Raw genomic sequence first — 22,979 nt, 5'->3', positions numbered from 1 at the left:
CGCTGAACCTTCAGGGAACCCCACTGATGACGCTGAACCTTCGGGGAACACCACTGATGACACTGAACCTTCGGGGAACCCCACTGATAACACAACCTTCGGGGAACACCACTGATAACACTGAACCTTGGGGTGCACCACTGAAGCTTGGGGTACAACACTGAAAATTGTATAATGTATGGGCAGCCTTACACATTAGCCAAGTGTGGGGAACTGTGTCCAACGCTTTGGAAAAAAAAGTATAAAATATCCACAGCCAAAAAGAACACAAGGGGGCGCCAGCATCAATGGGTTTATTATGATTAAAAAGCCAACTGCAAATAGAAATATAAAGCATCAAAGAGCTTATGTGCAGCCATTCCACATTGGATGGATGATGGCCACCGAAAAAAGAGCCGCTTGTGACCGCAAACCACGTGTTGTCTGTGAGGAAACCAAGTCCAATGATCCAGGAAGTGAGGACACAAGGCAGGAAGTGACATCACACCTGGGGCAGGCTGGTTGCCCACGGAATGGTCCATTAGCATTTGGGCCACAATTTCATTTGTTGTTTGTTCTATATCCACAGCCACTCTTTTTGTCCAAGGTTTTACTTCCTCATAAAAAGAAATCAGATTCGTTAGTCTTCTGTCTTTCATGAATCCATGCCGGTGTTCTGCCGAAAACTCCAACTCGCCAAAATCTCCAACCACGTCACTTCCGGTGACTCTCCAGCATTAGTAATTGGAGATTTGGACGAGTTGACCGTTTTCACAGATAATGTATACACTCCGGTACACGATATAATGAGTGGACAGTCTGCTCACTAGTATCCAACAACATGGCCGCCTCCAAGGCGGAGACAATTTTTTTCCTCCCTTACCTATGAAAACAGCCAACCCATCGTTTACCGGAGTGTATACGCTGTCGATGTTCTGTGAAAACAGCCAACTCATCGAAATCTCCAATTATTGTTGATGGAGCGTCACCGGAAGTGACGTGGTTGAAGATTTTGGCAAGTTGGAGTTTTTGGACAGAACACTGCTATTGCTTAACCACTTAACGCAAATCGTCGTACCCATACATTGGTTGGGTGAGAGAGGATGAGGACGGCTTTATATATACTGATTATACTGAAGCTAGCAGAATCAACTGCCTGCCTGTAGTATTATTAGTAAGAGAACACCAGCAATTGTCTTCAGTTAGCTTTAGTTGCACACTGTGCAGAGGACACAGTACACCAAGTGAAAATACTTGCAGCTCCCTGCCAATGACAATTGCGTGGTCATGCTACGCTACTTAAATGCAAAAAAATAAGGAGCAGTGGAGAAGGTGGCCGTCTGACCGATGCGTTCAGACAATTTTTTAGTCCGCAGCCCCAAGGTATGACTGGTTCCAGCAACCATCGCCAGCGTCTGTTTTACATGGTGCGGAAATACCTAGCGGCAAGATCCGACTTGGACACCTTCCCCACCGAAAATCCTCTGAGTTACTGGGTCTTGAGGATGGATCACTGGCCAGAGCTTGCACAGTACGCAATTGAGCTACTGGCCTGTCCTGCATCCAGCGTTCTTTCAGAACGCACATTCAGTGCTGCTGGAGGCTTTGTAACCGATCACAGGGTGCGCCTCTCCACCGACTCGATCGATCGACTGACCTTCATAAAAATGAATCAGGCTTGGATCACCACCAGCTACCAAGCACCTGATGCTGATGTAACTGAATAATTTTTTTTTGAAATGTCAGATCCCTTGGAGACTGCCTATGCTGAGTGACTATCCTGTCATGCTGAGTGACTATCCTTTTCCTCCTCAATGATCTTGCTGATAGCTTGTTAGAATATTTTTGGTTCTGGGCACCGCCACCAGTGGCTAAGGCCCAATTTTTCAGCCCCTGTTTAACAGGAGTGTGTAATTACAATTTTTGAAGCAATACGTTGCAGCGGGTTCATTCCTGCGCTCCAACTACAGTATCTGTGAGGGGTTGCAGTGTTGCGGCACCACCAACAACAAAGGCCCAATTTTTCTGCCCCTTGATCTAATATTTTACAGCAGGGCGTTCCAGCGCCCACCAAGACTAACTGTGAGGGCTTACAGTGTTGTGGCAACACCAACACCTAGGGCCCAAATTTCTGCAGAGTATAAACGGCAGGCCCCTACTTTCAAACATCCAACTTACAAACGACTCCTACTTGCAAACGGAAGGAGACAACAGGAAGTGAGAGGAAATCTACCCCTAGGAAGGAAAATTCTTTCCTGTAAGGCCTTGTACACACGACCGAACATGTTCGCTGAAACTGGTCCGTCGGAACAGTTTCCGCGGACATGTCCGACCGTGTGTAGGGCCTACCGGACAGTTTTCCGGCCTAGCGGACAGGTTTCCAGCGGACAAAAGTTTCTTAGCATGCTAAGACACTTGTCCGCTGGAAGCCTGTCCGTCAGACATGTCCGATGGTCAGTACGACTCATCGGACATGTCCGCTGGCCCGAAATCCCGCGCATGCGTCAAAGTGATTCGAGGCATGCGTGGAAGCATTGAACTTCCGGGTTCGCGCATGTTGCCGCGTCATCGTCGCTGCCACGTCACCACGTATTCTGTCCGCTGGGAATTTGGTCTGATGGTGTGTACACACATCAGACCGAAATCACCCAGCAGACATGTCCGATGAAAACGGTCCGCGGACCATTTTCATCGGACATGTCTGGTCGTGTGTACAAGGCCTAAGAGTTAATATGGGGAAAACGTGTCTCCTCTCCTCTGATGCTTTATCACCAATCCTTGTTTCACAAAAAAAAAAAAACAATTTTCAAAAATCATTTGTCATTGGGACAGAAAGTGAGGTGCAATCTCCTGAACAGATGCACACAGACAGCAAAACAAATGTTACAGGGGTGATAACCCTTCTCTATGTTTTCCGAAAAGCTTAAAAATAGATTTTTTGTCTGGAGCTACACTTTAAAAATGTACCAGTTCAAAATTACAAACAGATTCTACTTGAAACGAGACCCTTGCTCGCTCGCTTCCGCTCCCCCGACACTCCTCTGCTACTAGTGAGTCAGCTTGCAGATCGCAACGTCTGATGGTTCGGTCATCCAAGGCTCCGGGATTCGAACTACAGCTATGTGCCGTTCGGAATCCATTAGAACAAACACCAGGCAGGCTGTATGTAAGTTCAAACAGGAAGACCTTTATTGGAAGCGCACAACACCCTTTTATACAGAATTTGGAACATCCCCCCCCCCAACAACCGCTTTCCTATTGGTCAATTGTAAAGTACATGTAGTCCTCCTTCAGGTCCTCTTAGCCGTGCAAATGAGGACTTGAAAATGAGTCAGCAGGGATTGGTCCGATAGCTTGAATAGAAGGACTGCTATGTGTAATGAGACAGAAGCCCCAGGGGGCAATCAATGTACACAATGGCCAGACACAGAACAATGGAGCCGTCAGGAGCCTTAAGACAGAGCAGAAGACCCCCCACTGTGTAACAGATTTCAAGGAGGAACACTTCCGCATTCCTAGGCCCATGACAATACTTCCCCTGGAAAACAGTCCAACAGCCACAGTGGGACCCCGAACGGGTCAACTCGAGGATGTTGGAAAAGTAGTCTTTTCCTGTCTGCCGGGGTAACCCCTCCCGTCTCAATGCCAGCATGTCCCGGGTCCCCAGTATCTTTTCTGGTCCATAGTCTGTCGGTGGGAGGCCCGTCCCCAGTCCCTTCCAAAACACACAGTGACAGTGGGTTCTGTCACACTACTTAAAGCGGAGTTCCAACCACAATTTGCATTTTTTAAATGTATGTCCTTTCATCCTGCGTTTTTATAATATAAATCTGGTCACTTGCTATTTTACAATCCGCCGCCGATCCGCATAGATATTCAAAAAAGATAGTTTATAAAACTATATCTACACCGTTGTCATTTTGCTTGTGGGCATTGTGAAGCCTACAGACACTTTGGGCCAGATCCACAGCCCCGCAGCGCAACGTAACTTAACAGATTTAAGTTACACTGCCGCAAATTTCCTAAGTTAGGTATCGATCCACAACACACTTACCTGGAAATTTGCGGCGGTGTAACTCAAATCTGTCCGGCGCAAGGCGTTCCTAATCTAATGGGGCGAGTCCCATTTAAATTAGGCGCGCTCCCGCGCCGGACGTACTGCGCATGCTTGTGACGCAAATTTCCCGACGTGCTTTGCGCGACGTGACGTCATTTTTTGATCGGCGCGTAGCGTATTTCCGGATTCCCGTACAGCTTACGCAATCGACGTAAAATTAAAAAATTTGACGCGGGAAGGACGGCCATACTTTACACAGCAGTACGCCTGCTGTGTAAAAGTAGGGCTGCTTTACAAAAGTGTAACTAAGTGTAACTAAGCGACGGGAAACTAACGTAGCGGCGACGTAGCGAACGCGAAAAAGCTTTGAGGATCGACGTAACTCCTCATTAGCATACCCGACGCGTAATTCCCCCCCATACCCCCATACCCCCCATACTCTGCAATAACCCCCCCATACTCTGCAATAACCCCCCCCCCATACTCTGCAATAACCCCCCCCCCATACTCTGCAATAACCCCCCCCATACTCTGCAATACCAGCAATACTCTGCAATAACCCCCCATACTCTGCAATACCCCCCATACTCTGCATTACCATCAATACTCTGCAATAACCTCCCCATACTCTGCAATACCCCCCCATACTCTGCAATAACCCCCCCCATACTCTGCAATAACCCCCCCCCCATACTCTGCATTACCATCAATACTCTGCAATAACCCCCCCCATACTCTGCAATAACCCCCCCCATACTCTGCAATAACCCCCCCCATACTCTGCAATAACCCCCCCATACTCTGCAATAACCCCCCATACTCTGCAATAACCCCCCCATACTCTGCAATAACCCCCCGCCATACTCTGCAATAACCCCCCCATACTCTGCAATAACCCCCCATACTCTGCAATAACCCCCCCCATACTCTGCAATAACCCCCCCATACTCTGCAATACCCCCAATACTCTGTAATACCCCCCATACGCTGCAATAACCCCCCCATACTCTGCAATAACCCCCCCATACTCTGCAATAACCCCAATACTCTGTAATACCCCCAATACTCCGCAATACCCGCTAATATGACAGAAACAAGATTTTTTTATTTTTACAGAATTTTCTGTGTTTTTTCTTTTATAGCGCAAAAAAAAAAAACCCAGAGGTGATCAAATACCACCAAAAGAAAGCTCTATTTGTGGGGAAAAAAGGACAATTTTTTTTAGATGGGCACAATGTTGTATGACTGAGTAATTGTCATTCAAATTGTGAGAGCACCGAAAGCTGAAAATTGGTCTGGTTAGGAAGGGGGTTTAAAGTGGAAGTAAACCCTCCTATCGTTTTCAGCCAAGGAAGCGGCCATCTTGACCTCTGTTTAATCTACAACTGCCATAATGCTGTACATGTGACCTCTTATGAAACCAGCCATTGGATGGTTTGGTTGAGAGCACAAACAAATGTGACAGCTAGCATTTCCGGCATGCCGGGAATGTTAACTGTTTTTGTAACTATGAAATTGAAGGGTTTACTTCCACTTTAAGTGCCCAGTGGTCAAGAGGTTAAGAAAAAAAAAATCATTTTTTCTTTTTTAATTTCACTTGGGCGCTGGTCACCAGAGCCCTATGGGAAGCGCCACGTCAATGCAATCACGAGATTGCAGACACGGCGCTTCATTTGCGGGCTTTTAACCCGCCTTGCGGCGCAATGCAAACCGCCGATTAGCTTCCGCCCGTATAATCACTATGGGCACTGGGCAGGAGCATTGTTGTGTTTGCATCGCAGCTGTTACTTCCTGGTTTTAACCACTTAAGGACAGAAGGTGTTTTTGAGATTCGGTGTTTACAAGACTAAAACAGTTTTTTTTGCTAGAAAATTACTTAAAACCCCCAAACATTATATATATTTTTTTTCTAACACCCTAGAGAATAAAATGACGGTCATCGCAATACATTTTGTAACACCGTATTTGCGCAGCGGTCTTACAAGCGCATTTTTTTGGGAAAAAATTCACTTTTTTAAATTAAATAATAAGACAACAATAAATTTGGCCCAATTTTTTTATATATTGTGAAAGATAATGTTACGCCGAGTAAAATGATACCCAACACATCACGCTTTAAAATTGCGCCCGCTCGTGGCATGGCGTCAAACTTTTACCCTTAAAAATCTCGATAGGCGACGTTTAAAAAATTCTATAGGTTGCATTTTTTGAGCTACAGAGTAGCTCTAGGGCTAGAATTATTGCTCTCGCTCTAACGATCGCGGCGATACCTCACTTGTGTGGTTTGAATACCGTTTTCATATGTCGGCGCTACTCGCGTATGCGTTCGCTTCTGCGCGCGAGCTCGTCGGGACGGGGGAGCTTTAATTTTTTTTTGTTTTCTTATTTATTTTTATTGATTTTATTATTTTTTACACTGAAATAAAAAATAAATAAAAAATTATCACTTTTATTCCTATTATAAGGAATGTAAACATCCCTTGTAATAGAAAAAAGCATGACAGGTCCTCTTATATATGAGATCTGGGGGTCAAAAAGACCTCAGATCTCATATTTAGGCTTAAATGCAAAAAAAAGGAAAATTTGGCATTTAAAAAAATGACAACAAAAAAATTGTCTCTTTTAAGGCTCCATTCACACCTAGGCGTTTTTACGCCTGAAGCGCTACGCTCACAAACGCCAGAGGGATGAAAATACATTATTTGCTATGGTGACTGTTCACACCTGAACGCCGAACGCCTGTCGCGCGAAGCTCAAACAAGTCTCGGACCTTTTTTCGCGCGACAGCGGCGTATTTGAGCGTTTCCATTTCCCATAGAAAGTAATGGAAACGCTCGATTCAAGCGACTTGCGCGACAACGGGCGTTTGCTACGGGGTGTTTTGTCGATTTAATCAATAGAACTTGTCGCCCATGCAGAAGATTAAAAAAACCTACCAACATAGCAACAAGTGATGAAAAGATGATAATTTTTCCTATTGGCAAAAATAAAAAACGTCGAAGTACAAAAACGTCGGACAACGCTGTATGCAAACGCGCAAATAAGCATGAATACGCGTGACAAAACGCCAGAAAAAAACGCCCAAAAAAACGACCGACGCTCAGGTGTGAATGCAGCCTAAGAGGCTGGGCGGGACTGACGTTTTGACGTCACTTCCGCCCAGCAGAGCTATGAGGACGGGTGGGGGCCATCTTGCCCTCACTCAAGTCCTCACACACGAGCTGGCAGCATCCGATCTCCTCCGCCGCTACCGACGGCTCCGGTAAGCGGCGGAAGAGCGGCGGGAGGGGGGGGCCCTCTCCCGCCACCGATAACGGCGATCTCGCGGTGGAGACCGCCGTTATCGTTTACACGGCCGCCCACTGTAAAGATGGATACCTCAGTTGTGGCAGCAGCTGCTGCCGTTACTGAGATATCCATCTTTAAAAACAGGACGTACATATACAGTGGGCGGGTGTTAAGTGGACTAGATGAAAACAGGAAGTGATGTCACGTGGGCAGATCAGTTCTTTGCATGGCCTGAGCGGAGCTGAAAGCAAGGTAAGAAGACAGAGAGAGAGCCACACTTACCATGCTAAGATAGGTTGTCCTTGCTAGATCGACCCCACACATCCCACTCTGATCACCAATGACTGTCTGCGCAGTTTTCTGGACAATAGTCCTCCGTCTCCAGGCTGTCCACTCCTGATTCAGATGTATTTAGTATTTGTGCAAGGCGAGGGGTGCGTGCATGCATGCGTGCACGTTCCTGACCTGTATAACCAACACATGCTTCCTGGGCCAACTCTCAGCAGGCTGGTGCTGTGCAATGCATTCACCTGATCGCCCCAGGAAAGGATGGAGAACTACAAATACCAGCATGTTATTGTATATGGTTCCAAGGTGGATGGGTGTCCAGGTGTTTTCCTAGCACTGCAGGGACTTGTAGTCCCATACATGGGAGATTGCATGAACCAGAGCAGCGTTGCCAACCTACCAGATTGAAATTTACTGTCGCGACACTCCAAATTTACTGGCGCAGCCACGTTTTTACCGGCATTTCACAAAAGTTACTAAATTACATTTTTAGGTGCAAATTTCAGTATTTAGGCCACAAACAAGTACGCTGGGCAAATAGCAATGTGATTTAAGGGAGATATTCAGGTAAAAAACATGTTTTTGTTATTTTCGATTATAATAAGGGCAAATTATTTAGTCACATCACCCCCTGCCTCCACCCCCCTCTGCCACCAACACCCCCTGCCTTTACCCCCTCTGCCACCAACACCCCCTGCCTCCATCCCCCTCTGCCACCAACACCCCCTGCCTCCATCCCCCTCTGCCACCAACACCCCCTGCCTTTACCCCCTCTGCCACCAACACCCCCTGCCTTCACCCCCTCTGCCACCAACACCCCCTGCCTCCATCCCCCTCTGCCACCAACACCCCCTGCCTCCATCCCCCTCTGCCACCAACACCCCCTGCCTTCACCCCCCTCTGCCACCAACACCCCCTGCCTCCATCCCCCTCTGCCACCAACACCCCCTGCCTTTACCCCCTCTGCCACCAACACCCCCTGCCTTTACCCCCTCTGCCACCAACACCCCCTGCCTTCACCCCCTCTGCCACCAACACCCCCTGCCTCCATCCCCCTCTGCCACCATCACCCCCTACCTCCATCCACCTCTGCCACCAACACCCCCTGCCTCCATCCCCCTCTGCCACCAACACCCCCTGCCTTCACCCCCTCTGCCACCAACACCCCCTGCCTTCACCCCCTCTGCCACCAACACCCCCTGCCTCCATCCCCCTCTGCCACCATCACCCCCTGCCTCCATCCACCTCTGCCACCAACACCCCCTGCCTCCATCCACCTCTGCCACCATAACCCCCTGCCTCAATCCACCTCTGCCACCAACACCCCCTTCCTCAATCCACCTCTGCCACCAACACCCCCTGCCTCCATCCCCCTCTGCCACCAACACCCCCTGCCTCCATCCACCTCTGCCACCAACACCCCCTGCCTCCATCCCCCTCTGCCACCAACACCCCCTGCCTCCATCCCCCTCTGCCACCAACACCCCCTGCCTTCATCCCCCTCTGCCACCAACACCCCCTGCCTTTACCCCCTCTGCGGTGTCACAATCTCCCTCTGCCCCCAATCTCCCTCTGCCCCCAATCTCCCTCTGCCCCCAATCTCCCCCTGCCCCCAATCTCCCCCTGCCCCCAATCTCCCCCCTGCCCCCAATCTCACCCGCAATCACCCCCTGCCTCCAATCACCCCCTGCCTCCATCGTCCCCTGCCTCCATCCCCCTCTGCGGTGCCACCAACAACCCCTGTCTCCATCCCCCACCATCTGCGGTGCCTCCAATCACCCCCTGCCTCCAATCACCCCCTGCCTCCAATCACCCCCTGCCTCCAATCACCCCCTGCCTCCATTACCCCCTGCCTCCAATCTCCATGCGCAGTTCCAAGCCGAACCGATCTCGGCTATTTTTACTGGCACATTTCCGCAACCACGGACATTTACGAACAGGGAAAAAAAGTACCCGTTTTTACGAACTGTCCGTAAAAATACGGACGGTTGGCAACACTGAACCAGAGTCCTAGCAGAAGATGAAGAACTACAAGTCCCAGCAGGTTATAGCATAGGGCTCCAAGTAAATAAGTGGTCGTGCGATGCTGGGACTTGTAGTCCCTTACCTAAGAGAATTGCATGAACCAGAGTCTTAGGAGGGAGAGGCTGGAGAACTACAAATCCCAGCAGGCTGGTGTGCAATGCATGATCCTGATCTCCACAGGAGAGGGTGGAGAACTACAAATCCCAGCAGGCTGGTGTGCAATGCATAATCCTGATCTCCCCAGGAGAGGGTGGAGAACTACAAGTCCCAGCAAGAAATAGTATGGGGCTCCAACATAGATGGGTACACATGTGATGCTGGGACTTGTAGTCCCATACATGGGCTATAGCATGAACCTAGCAGAGGATGAAGAACTACAAGTCCCAGCAGGTTATAGCATATTGCTCCAAAGTGGCTGAGTTTCCATGTGATGCTGGGACTTGTAGTCCCTTGCCTAAGAGAATTGCATGAACCAGTCTTAGGAGGGAGAGAATGGAGAACTACAAATCTCAGCAGGCTGGTGTGCAATGGGTTAACCTGATCTCTCCAAGAGAGGGTGGAGAACTACAAGTCCTGGCAGGTTATAGTATAGGGCTCCAAGGAGGATGAGTGCCCGTGCGATGCTGGGACTTGTAGTCCCATAATTGGGAATTGCATGCACCAGATTTCTATGATGCTAGTATTGTAGTCCCACACATACATAGGGAACTAAATCAGCCGGGAACCTAGCAGATTGTAACTTAAAACTCGAAGGATGATGAGTGGTCATGGCTATTTCTGGGGGGGCGGAACGGTAGGCGCCCGGCGAATGCCGATGGTCCACCTTGGCCCCGCCCCTTAATTCCGAGCCCCTCAGTCCCTCCCTCCCTCTCTGCTCTGCATGCAGAGCAAAGCAGCGCAGCGGCCACCTGGTGCCTGACCCCCTCATCCCTGTCAATGCAGCCCTTACAGGAGACCAACAGAAGGAGCAGCAGCACCCAGTGTAGACTAGAGGGAGGAAGTACAACCCACAGCAGGAGAGAGGTATGTGTACATCCTAGGCTATCACTGAGCACCACTGTCCCTCCACCCACCCCACTGTCCTTCTATCCCTCCACCCACCCCACTGTCCCCCTATCCACCCCACTGTCCCCCTATCCACCCCACTGTCCCCCTATCCACCCCACTGTCCCCCTATCCACCCCACTGTCCCCCTATCCACCCCACTGTCCCCCTATCCACCCCACTGTCCCCCTATCCACCCCACTGTCCTTCTATCCCTCCACCCACCCCACTGTCCTTCTATCCCTCCATCCACCCCACTGTCCCTCCACCCACCCCACTGTCCTTCTATCCCTCCATCCACCCCACTGTCCCCCTATCCACCCCACTGTCCCTCCACCCACCCCACTGTCCCTCCACCCACCCCACTGTCCTTCTATCCCTCCATTCACCCCACTGTCCCTCCATCCATCCCACTGTCCTTCTATCCCTCTATCCACCCCACTGTCCCCCCATCCACCCCACTGTCCCCCCATCCACCCCACTGTCCCCCCATCCACCCCACTGTCCCCCTATCCACCCCACTGTCCCCCTATCCACCCCACTGTCCCCCTATCCACCCCACTGTCCCCCTATCCACCCCACTGTCTCCCTATCCCTCCATCCACCCCACTGTCCTATCCTTCCATCCACCCCACTGTCCTATCCCTCCATCCACCCCACTGTCCTATCCCTCCATCCACCCCACTGTCCTATCCCTCCATCCACCCCACTGTCCTATCCCTCCATCCACCCCACTGCCCTATCCCTCCATCCACCCCACTGCCCTATCCCTCCATCCACCCCACTGCCCTATCCCTCCATCCACCCCACTGTCCTTCTATCCCTCCATCCACCCCACTGTCCCCCTATCCACCCCACTGTCCCCCTATCCACCCCACTGTCCCCCTATCCACCCCACTGTCCCCCTATCCACCCCACTGTCTCCCTATCCACCCCACTGTCTCCCTATCCCTCCATCCACCCCACTGTCCTATCCTTCCATCCACCCCACTGTCCTATCCCTCCATCCACCCCACTGTCCTATCCCTCCATCCACCCCACTGTCCTATCCCTCCATCCACCCCACTGTCCTATCCCTCCATCCACCCCACTGTGCTATCCCGCCATCCACCCCACTGTCCTATCCCTCCATCCACCCCACTGTCCTATCCCTCCATCCACCCCACTGTCCTATCCCTCCATCCACCCCACTGCCCTATCCCTCCATCCACCCCACTGCCCTATCCCTCCATCCACCCCACTGTCCTTCTATCCCTCCATCCACCCCACTGTCCCCCTATCCACCCCACTGTCCCCCTATCCACCCCACTGTCCCCCTATCCACCCCACTGTCCCCCTATCCACCCCACTGTCCTCCTATCCCTCCACCCACCCCACTGTCCTTCTATCCCTCCACCCACCCCACTGTCCTTCTATCCCTCCACCCACCCACTGTCCTTCTATTTCTCCATCCACCCCACTGTCCCCCTATCCACCCCACTGTCCCCCTATCCACCCCACTGTCCCCCTATCCACCCCACTGTCCTTCTATCCCTCCACCCACCCCACTGTCCTTCTATCCCTCCACCCACCCCACTGTCCTCCTATCCCTCCACCCACCCCACTGTCCTCCTATCCCTCCACCCACCCCACTGTCCTCCTATCCCTCCACCCTCCCCACTGTCCTCCTATCCCTCCACCCACCCCACTGTCCTTCTATCCCTCCACCCACCCCACTGTCCTCCTATCCCTCCACCCACCCCACTGTCCTCCTATCCCTCCACCCACCCCACTGTCCTCCTATCCCTCCACCCACCCCACTGTCCTTCTATCCCTCCACCCACCCCACTGTCCCACTGTCCCTCCATCCACCCCACTGTCCCTCTATCCACCCCACTGTCCCTCTATCCACCCCACTGTCCCTCTATCCACCCCACTGTCCCTCTATCCACCCCACTGTCCCTCTATCCACCCCACTGTCCCTCCATCCACCCCCCTGCCACGTGTATAGTGTAGCACTGTAGCTGACCTGATTGTGAGGGTTGCAGAATGCATATATGTACGATTTACAGGGTGCAGAATGCGATTGTGCGATTTACTAACAGTGTAATTTTTTTTCATTTGCTTGCGCCGATCTGTAAGGCTGCGATATATACCATGATCTGCGATGCTGGGCCTGTACGTTCTGTCCCGCGATGCTGGGCCTGTGCACTCTGTCCCGCGATGCTGGGCCTGTGCACTCTGTCCCGCGATGCTGGGCCTGTGCACTCTGTCCCGCGATGCTGGGCCTGTGCACTCGGTCCCGCGATGCTGGGCCTGTGCACTCTGTCCCGCGATGCTGGGCCTGTGCACTCTGTCCCGCGATGCTGGGCCTGTGCACTCTGTCCCGCGATGCTGGGCCTGTGCACTCTGTCCCGCGATGCTGGGCCTGTGCACTCTGTCCCGCGATGCTGGGCCTGTGCACTCTGTCCCGGTGCACTCTGTCCCGGTGCACTCTGTCCCGGTGCACTCTGTCCCGGTGCACTCTGTCCCGGTACACTCTGTCCCGGTACACTCTGTCCCGCGATGCTGGTTCTTGGTCTCTGCAATGTTTCTGATGAATTTGCAGAAGAAAGAGAATGGAGGGAAGGAAACCTTGTTCTCTGTTTTGTATGACGACCCTTGTGCAGACCATTTCTCTTGCAAACCATACGGGGGCTTTGAGACAATTGGGTTTACCCCTCTGGCAGTGTCGAGGTAACTGAGTCCAGGTAGTTTTGGGTCTGCCTTGGCTAGCTGAAGCTCAAGGAGAAGGTCACTGGAACGCCTTGTTGTCCTTACCAGATATCGTTGGAAAATTTTCTAGAAAAAGATCCACGCCCCCTACGGGATAATTTAAATTACGCTCGCTTACGCCGGTCAGTTTTACGGAGCGCCCGCGCAAATTTCGGAGCTACTGCTTCGTGAATGAAGCGTAGCGCAAGTAATTTACGGAGCCGTATCGTTAAAACGGTACGCTGCGCCTCCGTAAGAGTGCGCAGCCCTACCTGAATCTACCCCATTGTTGTTAATAGACACAGGGAAATATGGTGCATCAGATACATTCAGGTGAGTTGCTTGCTTGAAGTCAGTTGTTCCACTGGTACGTTGATTGAAGGCTGCACCGATGACAGGAGATTGATGACTTGCTTGCTCTGATGCTCCGTGACATACGAAAGGAGGTTAGGTAGGCACGCAGGAAAGGCACTGGAGTGAATATTCATGCAAGAATTAGCTGTAACCTCCTTAACTTGATGCTGTGAAGAAGTCTATGTTGTCAAGAGCATTGGAGACGATAGATTGTACACTGCAGAGGCTTAAGACATTGGCCCAGATTCACAAAGCACTTACGCCGACGTATAACAAGTTACGCCGACGTAAGTGCAAATGTGCGCTGTCGTATCTGTGCGCCAGACCCACAAACTAATATGCGCCTAAAAACAGGCTACACCCCGCCGACGTATCTTGCTTGCGCCGGCATAGAGTGGGCGCACATTTAGGCTGGGCGCATGGTGCCGCTCCCATTGATTAGCCATGCAAACATGCAATTGAGGGAAATACGGCGATTCACGAATGTGCCCGGCGCATGCTACGCGAGATGCGCGCAAGTTGTACGTCCGGCGGAAAGTTATTCCCCATAAAGGAGGTGCAACCCAGCAACAGACATGCTCAGGTCTGCACCAGGGAACACAAGCCGGCGTATTGTGCGTTGGACGTGTGTCTGGCTGGGCGTACTTATGTTCACGGCGTACGCTTAGGCAGTTTTGCCGGCGTGGTTGTGAGCAGGCACATAGGGGTGCGTCCACGTCACGGCGCATGCCCAGTTTGTGATACGTACCTGTCTGGCGCTCGGCCCATCATTTGCATGGGGTCACGCCTCATTTGCATGGGTTCACGCCCACTTCCACCTACGCCGACGTGCTCCTTCGAAACCTACGCCACGCTGGCGCAGTGTTGGGAACACTGGCTTGCTGAATGCAATGCTTGCCTCGCTGCGCTGCGTTGGCGTAGTGTACAGTGTGTGCTCTACGGCGGCGTAATGTGCGCCTTGCTCTCTGTGAATCTGGGCCATAGTCTTTAGTGCGTTTAAGGGTATCTTCCATGTCTGCTATGTTTTAGGTTGATGCTGTCTTTCTCGCTTGAACCTTCATCTGCACTGATGGCTTGCTCTAGGACCCTTAGCTTTTCCATAGGTGCCTCATGTTTACACTGTTCATTTAAGATCTCTATTGCTGCTCTTTGACGTGTTGTCTAAATTTCCATATCTGCTCTTTGATATGCTGTCTTTTCTGCATATGCACCTTGCTGGCTTCCGTTTCAGCACGGGCACTGATAAGTCGCTCACTGAGTGTTGAGTTTCTTGAACTGCTGCATTTGGAGGACATAGAACTTCTGGTGGAAACGGATCTGTGAAATGCAGTGTCATGTAGCACAGGGCTCGACAAATCCCGGTCGCCAGGTCACCATGGCGACTAGAAATAGGGTCCTGGCGACTTGGTTTGGAAGGGGGGAAAAAAAAAAAATGTTTGTTTTTTTTTATTTTTTTTGTGAGCTGGCGCCATCTGGTGGTGAGTCGTTGGTATTACAAGTTATTACCACCAGATGTGTAAGCTGGCGCCATCTGGTGGTGGCCGTTGGTATTACAAGTTAAGCATTACAAGTTAAACAGCAATTCTAATGTAATTTTTCACTATTTTCACTGCCATCTTCTTCCCTCTAATTAGAACCCCCAAACATTATATATATTTTTTATCCTAACACCCTAGAGAATAAAATGGCGGTCGTTGCAATACTTTCTGTCACGCCGTATTTGCGCAGCGGTCTTACAAGCGCACTTTTTTGGGGAAAAAATTACACTTTTTTTATTAAAAAATAAGACAACAGTAAAGTTAGCCCAATTTTTTTTAATATTATGAAAGATAATGTTATGCCGAGTAAATTCATACCCAACATGTCACGCTTCAAAATTGTGTCCTCTCGTGGAATGCCGACAAACTTTTTTTTTTTTTTCACAAGAAAGCCAACAAACTTTTACCTTTTTACCCTTTAAAATCTTCATAGGCGACGTTTAAAAAAAAAATCTACAGGTTGCATGTTTTGAGTTACAGAGGAGGACTAGGGCTAGAATTATTGCTAGAATTATTGCTCTCGCTCTACCAATCGCGGCGATACCTCACATGTGTGGTTTGAACACCGTTTACATATGCGGGCGCTGCTCACGTATGTGTTCGCTTCTGCGCGCAAGCTCGTTGGGACGGGCGCGTTTTCTGGCTCCTAACTTTTTTAGCTGGCTCCTAGATTCCAAGCAAATTTGTCAAACCCTGATGTATCATCTCTATCTTTACTTCTGCCTTTAATTTGGTTTGCTGGATAAAACTGTCTCTTTCTAGATTAAGAACATGCAAGCTCTTTAATTCCTCCGGTGAATCTTCTGCTGTCATACTTTGTAGAACATTAATGAGCTTATTGGTGGTAAACTGATAAAGCTCATAAGAGGCAGAAAGTTTTTTAATGGTGCCCCCTATTGGCAGTAGCTCACGTTCAACAGACAGTGTGTTAGATATCGTAAGAACCTTTTCCCATAATAATTTCAGGCTAGTTGTCAATTCAATTCTTAAAGCTTCATAATTCTCCATTACTTTCCAAGTTGGTTTGACTGAGGCCTCGTACACACGACCGAGTTTCTCAGCAAAAACCAGCATGAACCTTGCTGGGAGATATTTTTTTGCCGAGGAAACCGGTCGTGTGTACATTTTCGTTGAGGAAACTGTCGAGAAACTCGACGAGCCAAAAAGAGAGCAAGTTCTCTATTTCCTCAACGGGAGTTTCTGGTCGGGCTGGTTTTCGACGAGAAACTTGAACGTCTGTATGCTAAGAAACCCGCGCTTGCTCAGATTAAAGTATGAGACGGGAGTAAAAGTAGCATTTGTAATGGAGATAACACATTTTTAAAGCTGTAACAGACTGAAAAGTGCAAACCGTCTCTTACCAAACTTTTATTTAACACGCAAACACATGAAATTAGCAAAAGCAACCCCAAGAGTTTAGCCAGTGGAATCGAACTTCCCCTGCCGTTGTATGTCACCGCGTTTGAGAACGAGGAGGTTTTGGCTTGACTGTGTGTACGCAAAGCAAGCTTGTCGAGTTCCTCGACAAGCCTAACAAGGAACTCGACGTGTTTCGCCTGTCGAGTTTCTCGGTCGTGTGTACGGGGCCTCAGTGTTTGGGTATGTCAGCAGGCTCAGGGTTTTGTGCTTGTGTGTGTGTGTGTGAGAGGGACCCTTTGTAACTCGTACTGACACAGGTAGATAATGGCTAAGTGAAAAGCCAGCAGGATCTGTGTGCTATAAGATGACACCATGCAGCCTAGGAGGGGGGGTCTGGATGGGATCTGCTCCCCGTACTACAGGGGTGCCCAACCTTTTGAAGAGCGAGGGCCACTTGAGCAACTTGGTAACCAGTCGAGGGCCACGATGAGCAGAGTGGGCGGATGACAGGTCATGGCTACTCTATAGGCCCTCCGATCCGCCAAGATTAAAGGGGATGAATTCCCTTCTGTTTGTCACTCTATATCGGTGAATTGAGGGTCCCATTTGGTCGGGCTGATCGTGTGAAAAGGGCCTAAGACTGCTTTCACACTGATGTGCTGCGGTTTACCCACACCACGGCTGCAGCGTAGTGCACCTGTGTCTATCCTGCGGGTTAGCTAAACTTTGTCATAGACTCCACCTGTGGCAAAAGCCGGCGCTGTAGAGGACGCATCGACTTATGGGGCTCTGCCCCACAGCTTCTTTCTTCCTTCAACACCAGCTTCATTCACAACACTGATGCTGTGGTATGGCGCGCCGGCAACCTGCGATCTGGGCTTGCTAACCCGCCATTCCAGAGCAGGAGGTCGCGGGCCACATAGGAGGGCTCCGCGGGGCACATGTGGCCCCCGGGCCACTAGTTGGCCACCCCTGCCGTACTACAATACATCTTCTCAGAACAGGAATGAGTGTTTTGTGACTTCTGACCGACAACACCCAAATCATGTCTGTGCCACCCTGTTTTGACTCCACTACAAGGCGATAAACTTTATCTACAGCTTCATATAGGGCTTATAGGACCTGGTGACATTTTGAATCCCTTGCATCAATTCAGACAGCTTAAAGTGGAGGTTCACCTGAAAAACAAATTTTTAACATTAGACTAAGCATAGTAAGGGCATTTACTTTCGGCAGGTCTTTTTTTTTTTTTTTTTTTTTCTCTGTACTTACCTTTATATTCTGATTTGGTCCAGGGCTTCCGCGTTATGATGACTCCGGGATTGGGCGTTCCTATCCCTGCCTCAGGGTTCCGATGACTGCGGGACTGGGCGTTCCTATCCTTCGGTTCGATGATTGACGGCTTGTGAAACAGGTGACCTGTCGCACAACGCGCGTCACCAGATTTCCGGAAATAGCCGAGCTGCGAGTCGGCACTATACGCCGTGTAGAGCTGACTGCGCAGGCGCCGTATAGTGCCAACTCGCAGCTCGGCTCTTTCCCGACATCTGGTGACGCGCGTTGTGCGACAGGTCACCTGTTTCACAAGCCGCCAATCATCGAACCGAAGGATAGGAACGCCCAGTCCCGCGGTCATCGGAACCCGGAAGCCCTGGACAAAAACAGAATATAAAGGCATGTATGGAGAAAAAAAAAATTGCCTGCCGAAAGTAAATGCCCTTACTATGCTGGCTCTGCTAGATGTAATGTTAAAAAAAAATTTGGGGTGAACCCCCGCTTTAACTCAGTGAATAAACTCACTGTTGAGGAGACAGATGATGAAGCCTTTTGAATGTTCCATTTAATGAAAGATATTCATAGATAGAAAGACGTTGATGTTGTTAGCCACATGGAAAGATGATTAAAGCATGGTGGAATACTGAGCAATGAACCAGAGAGAATAAAGGGGAGGAGATATAGAGAAGTACGGTGGGAGAGAGGGTTCAGCTTAGACAGAGGCGGATGTTTTAAAGACACAAAGCAATAATAAATCGAAAAGTGTAACACAGATGAAATAATAATAAATCACATAGTGTAACACAACACCCCCACTAATCTCCAGATCTTTTGTATTCCTTCAGATAAATCCATTTCCTCTGGGTAACTTTATCAGTTTATTAAATGTTCAAATAATAATCCTGACATTTGGAGGTTGATTTACTAAAGGCAAACATACTGTGCATTTGCTCGAGATCTGAGGGGAAGCTCTGTTGGTTTCTATCATCCAATCTCCCCCAAAAAAATGGCCAGGATTCAGATAGGAGATACGCCGTCGTATCTCTGAGTGCGGGAGGTCGTAACTATGCGACTGATTCAGAGAATCAGTTACGCATAGATTTCCCTAAGATCCGACCGGCGTAAGTGTCTTACACCGTCGTATCTTAGGCTGCATATTTACGCTGGCCGCTAGGTGGACCTTCCGTATAGTTACACAATGAATATGCTAATTGGGTAGATACGCCGATTCAGGCTTTTTCCGGCGTAAAGTTACCCCTGCTATATGAGGTGTAGCTAATGTTGGACGTCGTTCCCGCGTCGAGTTTTGAAAATTTTATGTCGTTTGCGTAAGTCGTTCGCGAATAGGGCTGTACGTAAGTTACGTTCACGTCTAAAGCAATGACGACTTGCGGCGTAATTTCGAGCATGCGCACTGGGATCTTTTCACAAACGGTGCATGCGCCGTTCGTAAAATATGTCAGATACGTGGGGTCACAGTGAATTTGCATAAAACACGCCCACATCATCCCCATTTGAATAAGGCGGGCTTACGCCGCCACACATACGTTACGCCGCCGTAACTAAGGGCGCAGGTTCTTTCTGCATACGGAACTTGCGCCCTAAGTTATGACCAGGGGGGATTGGGTTGGGTCATGTCATTTGGTTTGAATGAGGGTGATTGGGTTGGGTCATGGCATTTGGTTTGAATGAGCGTGATACGTTACGCCGCGCCGATAGATACGGCAATGTATCTGAATCCGGCCCAATATGTTTTATCTTCCTTGCATGTGATTGAATGTTCTTTGCAGTTTTACTTAATTTACTAAGTTCTGGAGCAACTGTACTTGCAGTGCGCAGTATATTTACCTTTAGTAAATCAACCCAGTGTTTCCACAGATTATTAAATGTTCTTTCTTTCCCCCAGATAGGGAGATGATTGTCAGGAATCCTCCCATGTATTATCTGTGTTCTTCTTTAAGGATTCCTATGACTACGAGTCTGTCTCAGCCCCTACCTGTGTAGGAATGTACGGAACTGGTCACATTGGTTACTTTCATTTCTCTCTTCTGCTTTCAGCGATGGCGTCTGCTGATCTGAGGAAGGAGCTGGAATGTTCCGTCTGTCTGAGCATTTATACAGATCCTGTGACCCTGAATTGTGGACACAACTTCTGCCGGGACTGTATTGGTCGTGTGTTGGATACACAGGAGAGGTCTAGAGGATATTCCTGTCCTGACTGTAGACAAACCTTCAGGAAACGTCCCGTCCTTCAGAGGAACATAACCCTACGTAACATAGCAGAGAATTTCCTGTCTTCTCAGCCACATCAGGAGAAGTTATCCGGGGTCTTCTGTACTTACTGTATTCACACTCCTGTACCTGCTGTGAAATCCTGTCTGCATTGTGAAGCTTCTCTCTGTGACAATCACCTGAAAGTCCACAGCAAGTCACCAGAACACGTCTTATGTGACCCCACCACTTCCCTGGAGAACAGGAAATGCCCCGTCCATAAGAAGATCCTGGAGTATTACTGCACTGAGGACTCCTCCTGTATCTGTGTGTCCTGCAGGCTGGATGGAGAACATCGGGGACACCAGGTGGAGACTCTGGATGAGGCCTCTGAGATGAAGAAGAAGAAACTGAGGAAAGTTCTGCAGAAACTGATGACAGAGAAAGAAGAGACGGAGAAAAGAGTCCAGAGTCTGCAGGAACACAGGAGGAAAGTACAAGGAAAAGCAGATGATGAAACAGAGAAAGTCATTGCCCTGTTCAAAGACCTCAGGAGACGTCTGGAAGACCTGGAGAAGAGAGTCCTGAGGGACATCTCTGGGCAGGCAGAGCGGGTCTCTCTACCACTGTCTGATATGATCCATCAGCTGGAAATAAAGGAGGAGGAGCTGTCCAGGAAGATGGGGGACATTGAGGAGCTGTGTAACATGACGGATCCACTGACTGTCCTACAGGAATCAGACACAGGTGACTTGTGTGATACTGAGGATGATGAGGACAGAGAGAGACGTGATAAACTCCTCCATGATGGAGGGGATCTGGATGTGGCGGGGATCTCACACACATTACACACAGGTTTATCTGATATCATGTCTGGGGTAAATGTAGAGAAATGTACAGGCACACATGTCTATCCACATTCTACTACAAAGGGCAAAGGTCACACCGATGCTGAACCATCCAGGAGATGTCCCCAACCCTCCCCCACCATACAACCATCCAGGAGATATCCCCAACCCTCGCCCACCATACCACACCACCAGGCTGAAGGGCCAAATATTGGGGCTGTACAGCAAACATCGGGGGTGTTGGAGGTTAAAGACATATTACTGGATGTGAGCACAGCTAGTAATTATCTCCATATATCAGATGACAGGAAAACTGCATCCTTCTCACCATCATATCAGCATCGCCCAGAAACACCAGAGAGATTTCAGGGTCCTCAGGTGATGAGCAGTCAGAGGTTCTCCTCAGGGAGACATTACTGGGAAGTGGATGTCGGGGGGGCATTCTGCTGGATAGTCGGGATATGTTACCCCAGTATAGACAGGAGAGCAGAGGAGTCGGTGATTGGATATAATAAGAAGTCCTGGGGTTTGGAGAGGTGGGGGGATAATCAGTGCTCAGTGAGACATGACAGGAAGGAGATCCGATTACCCGGCGATGTCTCCAGTAACAGAGTCAAGATAGATCTGGATTATGAGGCCGGGCGGATCTCCTTTTATGATCTGTGTGACCCAATCCAACACCTCCACACCTTCACCACCACCTTCACTGAGCCTCTCCATGCTGGGGTATGGGTAATGTGGGGTTGTAGAAATATATCTGGTGGGAATCAGAAGTGAGATATCTGCCCAGAGACTGGTGACAGCCCAAGGTGGAGCATCTGATTGGTGAAATACTCAGCCAATATAAGTTGGCAGTTAAAACAACATGATTTATTTACTTCTAAAGCTGCTGGCTCCGGGCAGCCATTTTCATCCTAAACTTCTCTTCACTACCTAGTGTGCCACTGACCAGGAACACGCATGCAGGAGGTCGTATTGTTCAGGCTTCACTGGCTGCATGCTTGTTCTGGGTCAGTGACACACTAGGTAGCAGGAAGCCCTGGAGCCTGCACCTTTAGGCCTCATGCAGATGGAGCTTTTTTACAGCTGCTTTTAGCAGCGTCAGAATTTCTTTTTTTGGTGCTTAAAAACACCTCTCCCAGGTTCTATGGCCTTGTTCATACAGAGGCTTTTAGGAGCTGTAAGTGACATAGGCGTTTTCAAGCAAATAAAACCCAGGGCCAGCGTGTTCAGAGGCTCGGTGTTAGAGCTGTAAAATAGCCTGACACTACTAAACGTGGCTTAACGATGGATACAGCCGCGTTAAGCCTTGTCAAGCATTTCTCATGCCTCTATTCAAAATCAATGGTTCCCTATGGGAACCCATTGATTTGAGTAGAAGTGGCACCAGAAGTCAGATCATGATGATCCTACTTGCGGCACGGTTTGCGTGCTAAGGATCCTAAAGGGGAACAATTCAAGGGCCTCTTTCTGACAACCCTGTCCGGTGTTTGTTAGGGTCTGCGGGCAGGGGGGCTTATCAGAATCTGGAAGCCCCTTTTAACAAGGGGGCCCCCAGATCCTGTCCCCCCACCCTATGTGAATGAGTATGGGATACATTGTACCCCTACCCATTCACCCAAAAAAAGTGTCAAGAATGAAAACACTACACAAGTTTTTAAAGTAATTTATTAAGGCAGCTCCAGCGTCTCTTCCGATTTCTTCTCCCTCTGGCGATGTCTTCATCCTCCGGTTCTTCTCCTTCCTCTCTGCTTTGTCTTCTCCCCCACTCCGGTTCTTCTCCCTCCTCTCTGCACTGTCATCTCCCTCTCTTCGGTTCTTCTCCTCTCTGTGCTGTCTTCTCCCCCTCTCCGGTCCTTCTCCTCTCTGTGCTGTCTTCTCCCCCTTTCCAGTTCTTCTCCTCTCTGTGCTGTCTTCTCCCCCAATCCGGTTCTTCTCCTCTCTGTGCTCTTTCCTCCCCTCCCCTGTTCTTCTCCTCTC

The 22,979-nt window shown here is 49.8% G+C and overlaps 1 protein-coding gene across 1 annotated transcript; it reads left to right on the top strand.

Moving 5' to 3' along the window:
• Positions 1-7,516: 7,516 nt before the first annotated feature.
• Positions 7,517-22,546, top strand: LOC120924705 (E3 ubiquitin/ISG15 ligase TRIM25-like). The gene is made up of 2 exons (XM_040335720.1): positions 7,517-7,576; positions 19,999-22,546. Exon 2 carries the CDS (start codon positions 20,001-20,003, stop codon positions 21,774-21,776), a length of 1,776 nt encoding a protein of 591 aa, XP_040191654.1. The 5' UTR covers positions 7,517-7,576; positions 19,999-20,000; the 3' UTR covers positions 21,777-22,546.
• Positions 22,547-22,979: the final 433 nt, after the last annotated feature.

The sequence above is a fragment of the Rana temporaria genome, chromosome 1 (assembly GCF_905171775.1).
Source record: "Rana temporaria chromosome 1, aRanTem1.1, whole genome shotgun sequence".
NCBI classification, from domain to species: domain Eukaryota; kingdom Metazoa; phylum Chordata; class Amphibia; order Anura; family Ranidae; genus Rana; species Rana temporaria.
Note: the sequence above shows the minus strand (reverse complement) of the source record. Positions and strands in the feature narration are given on the sequence as shown.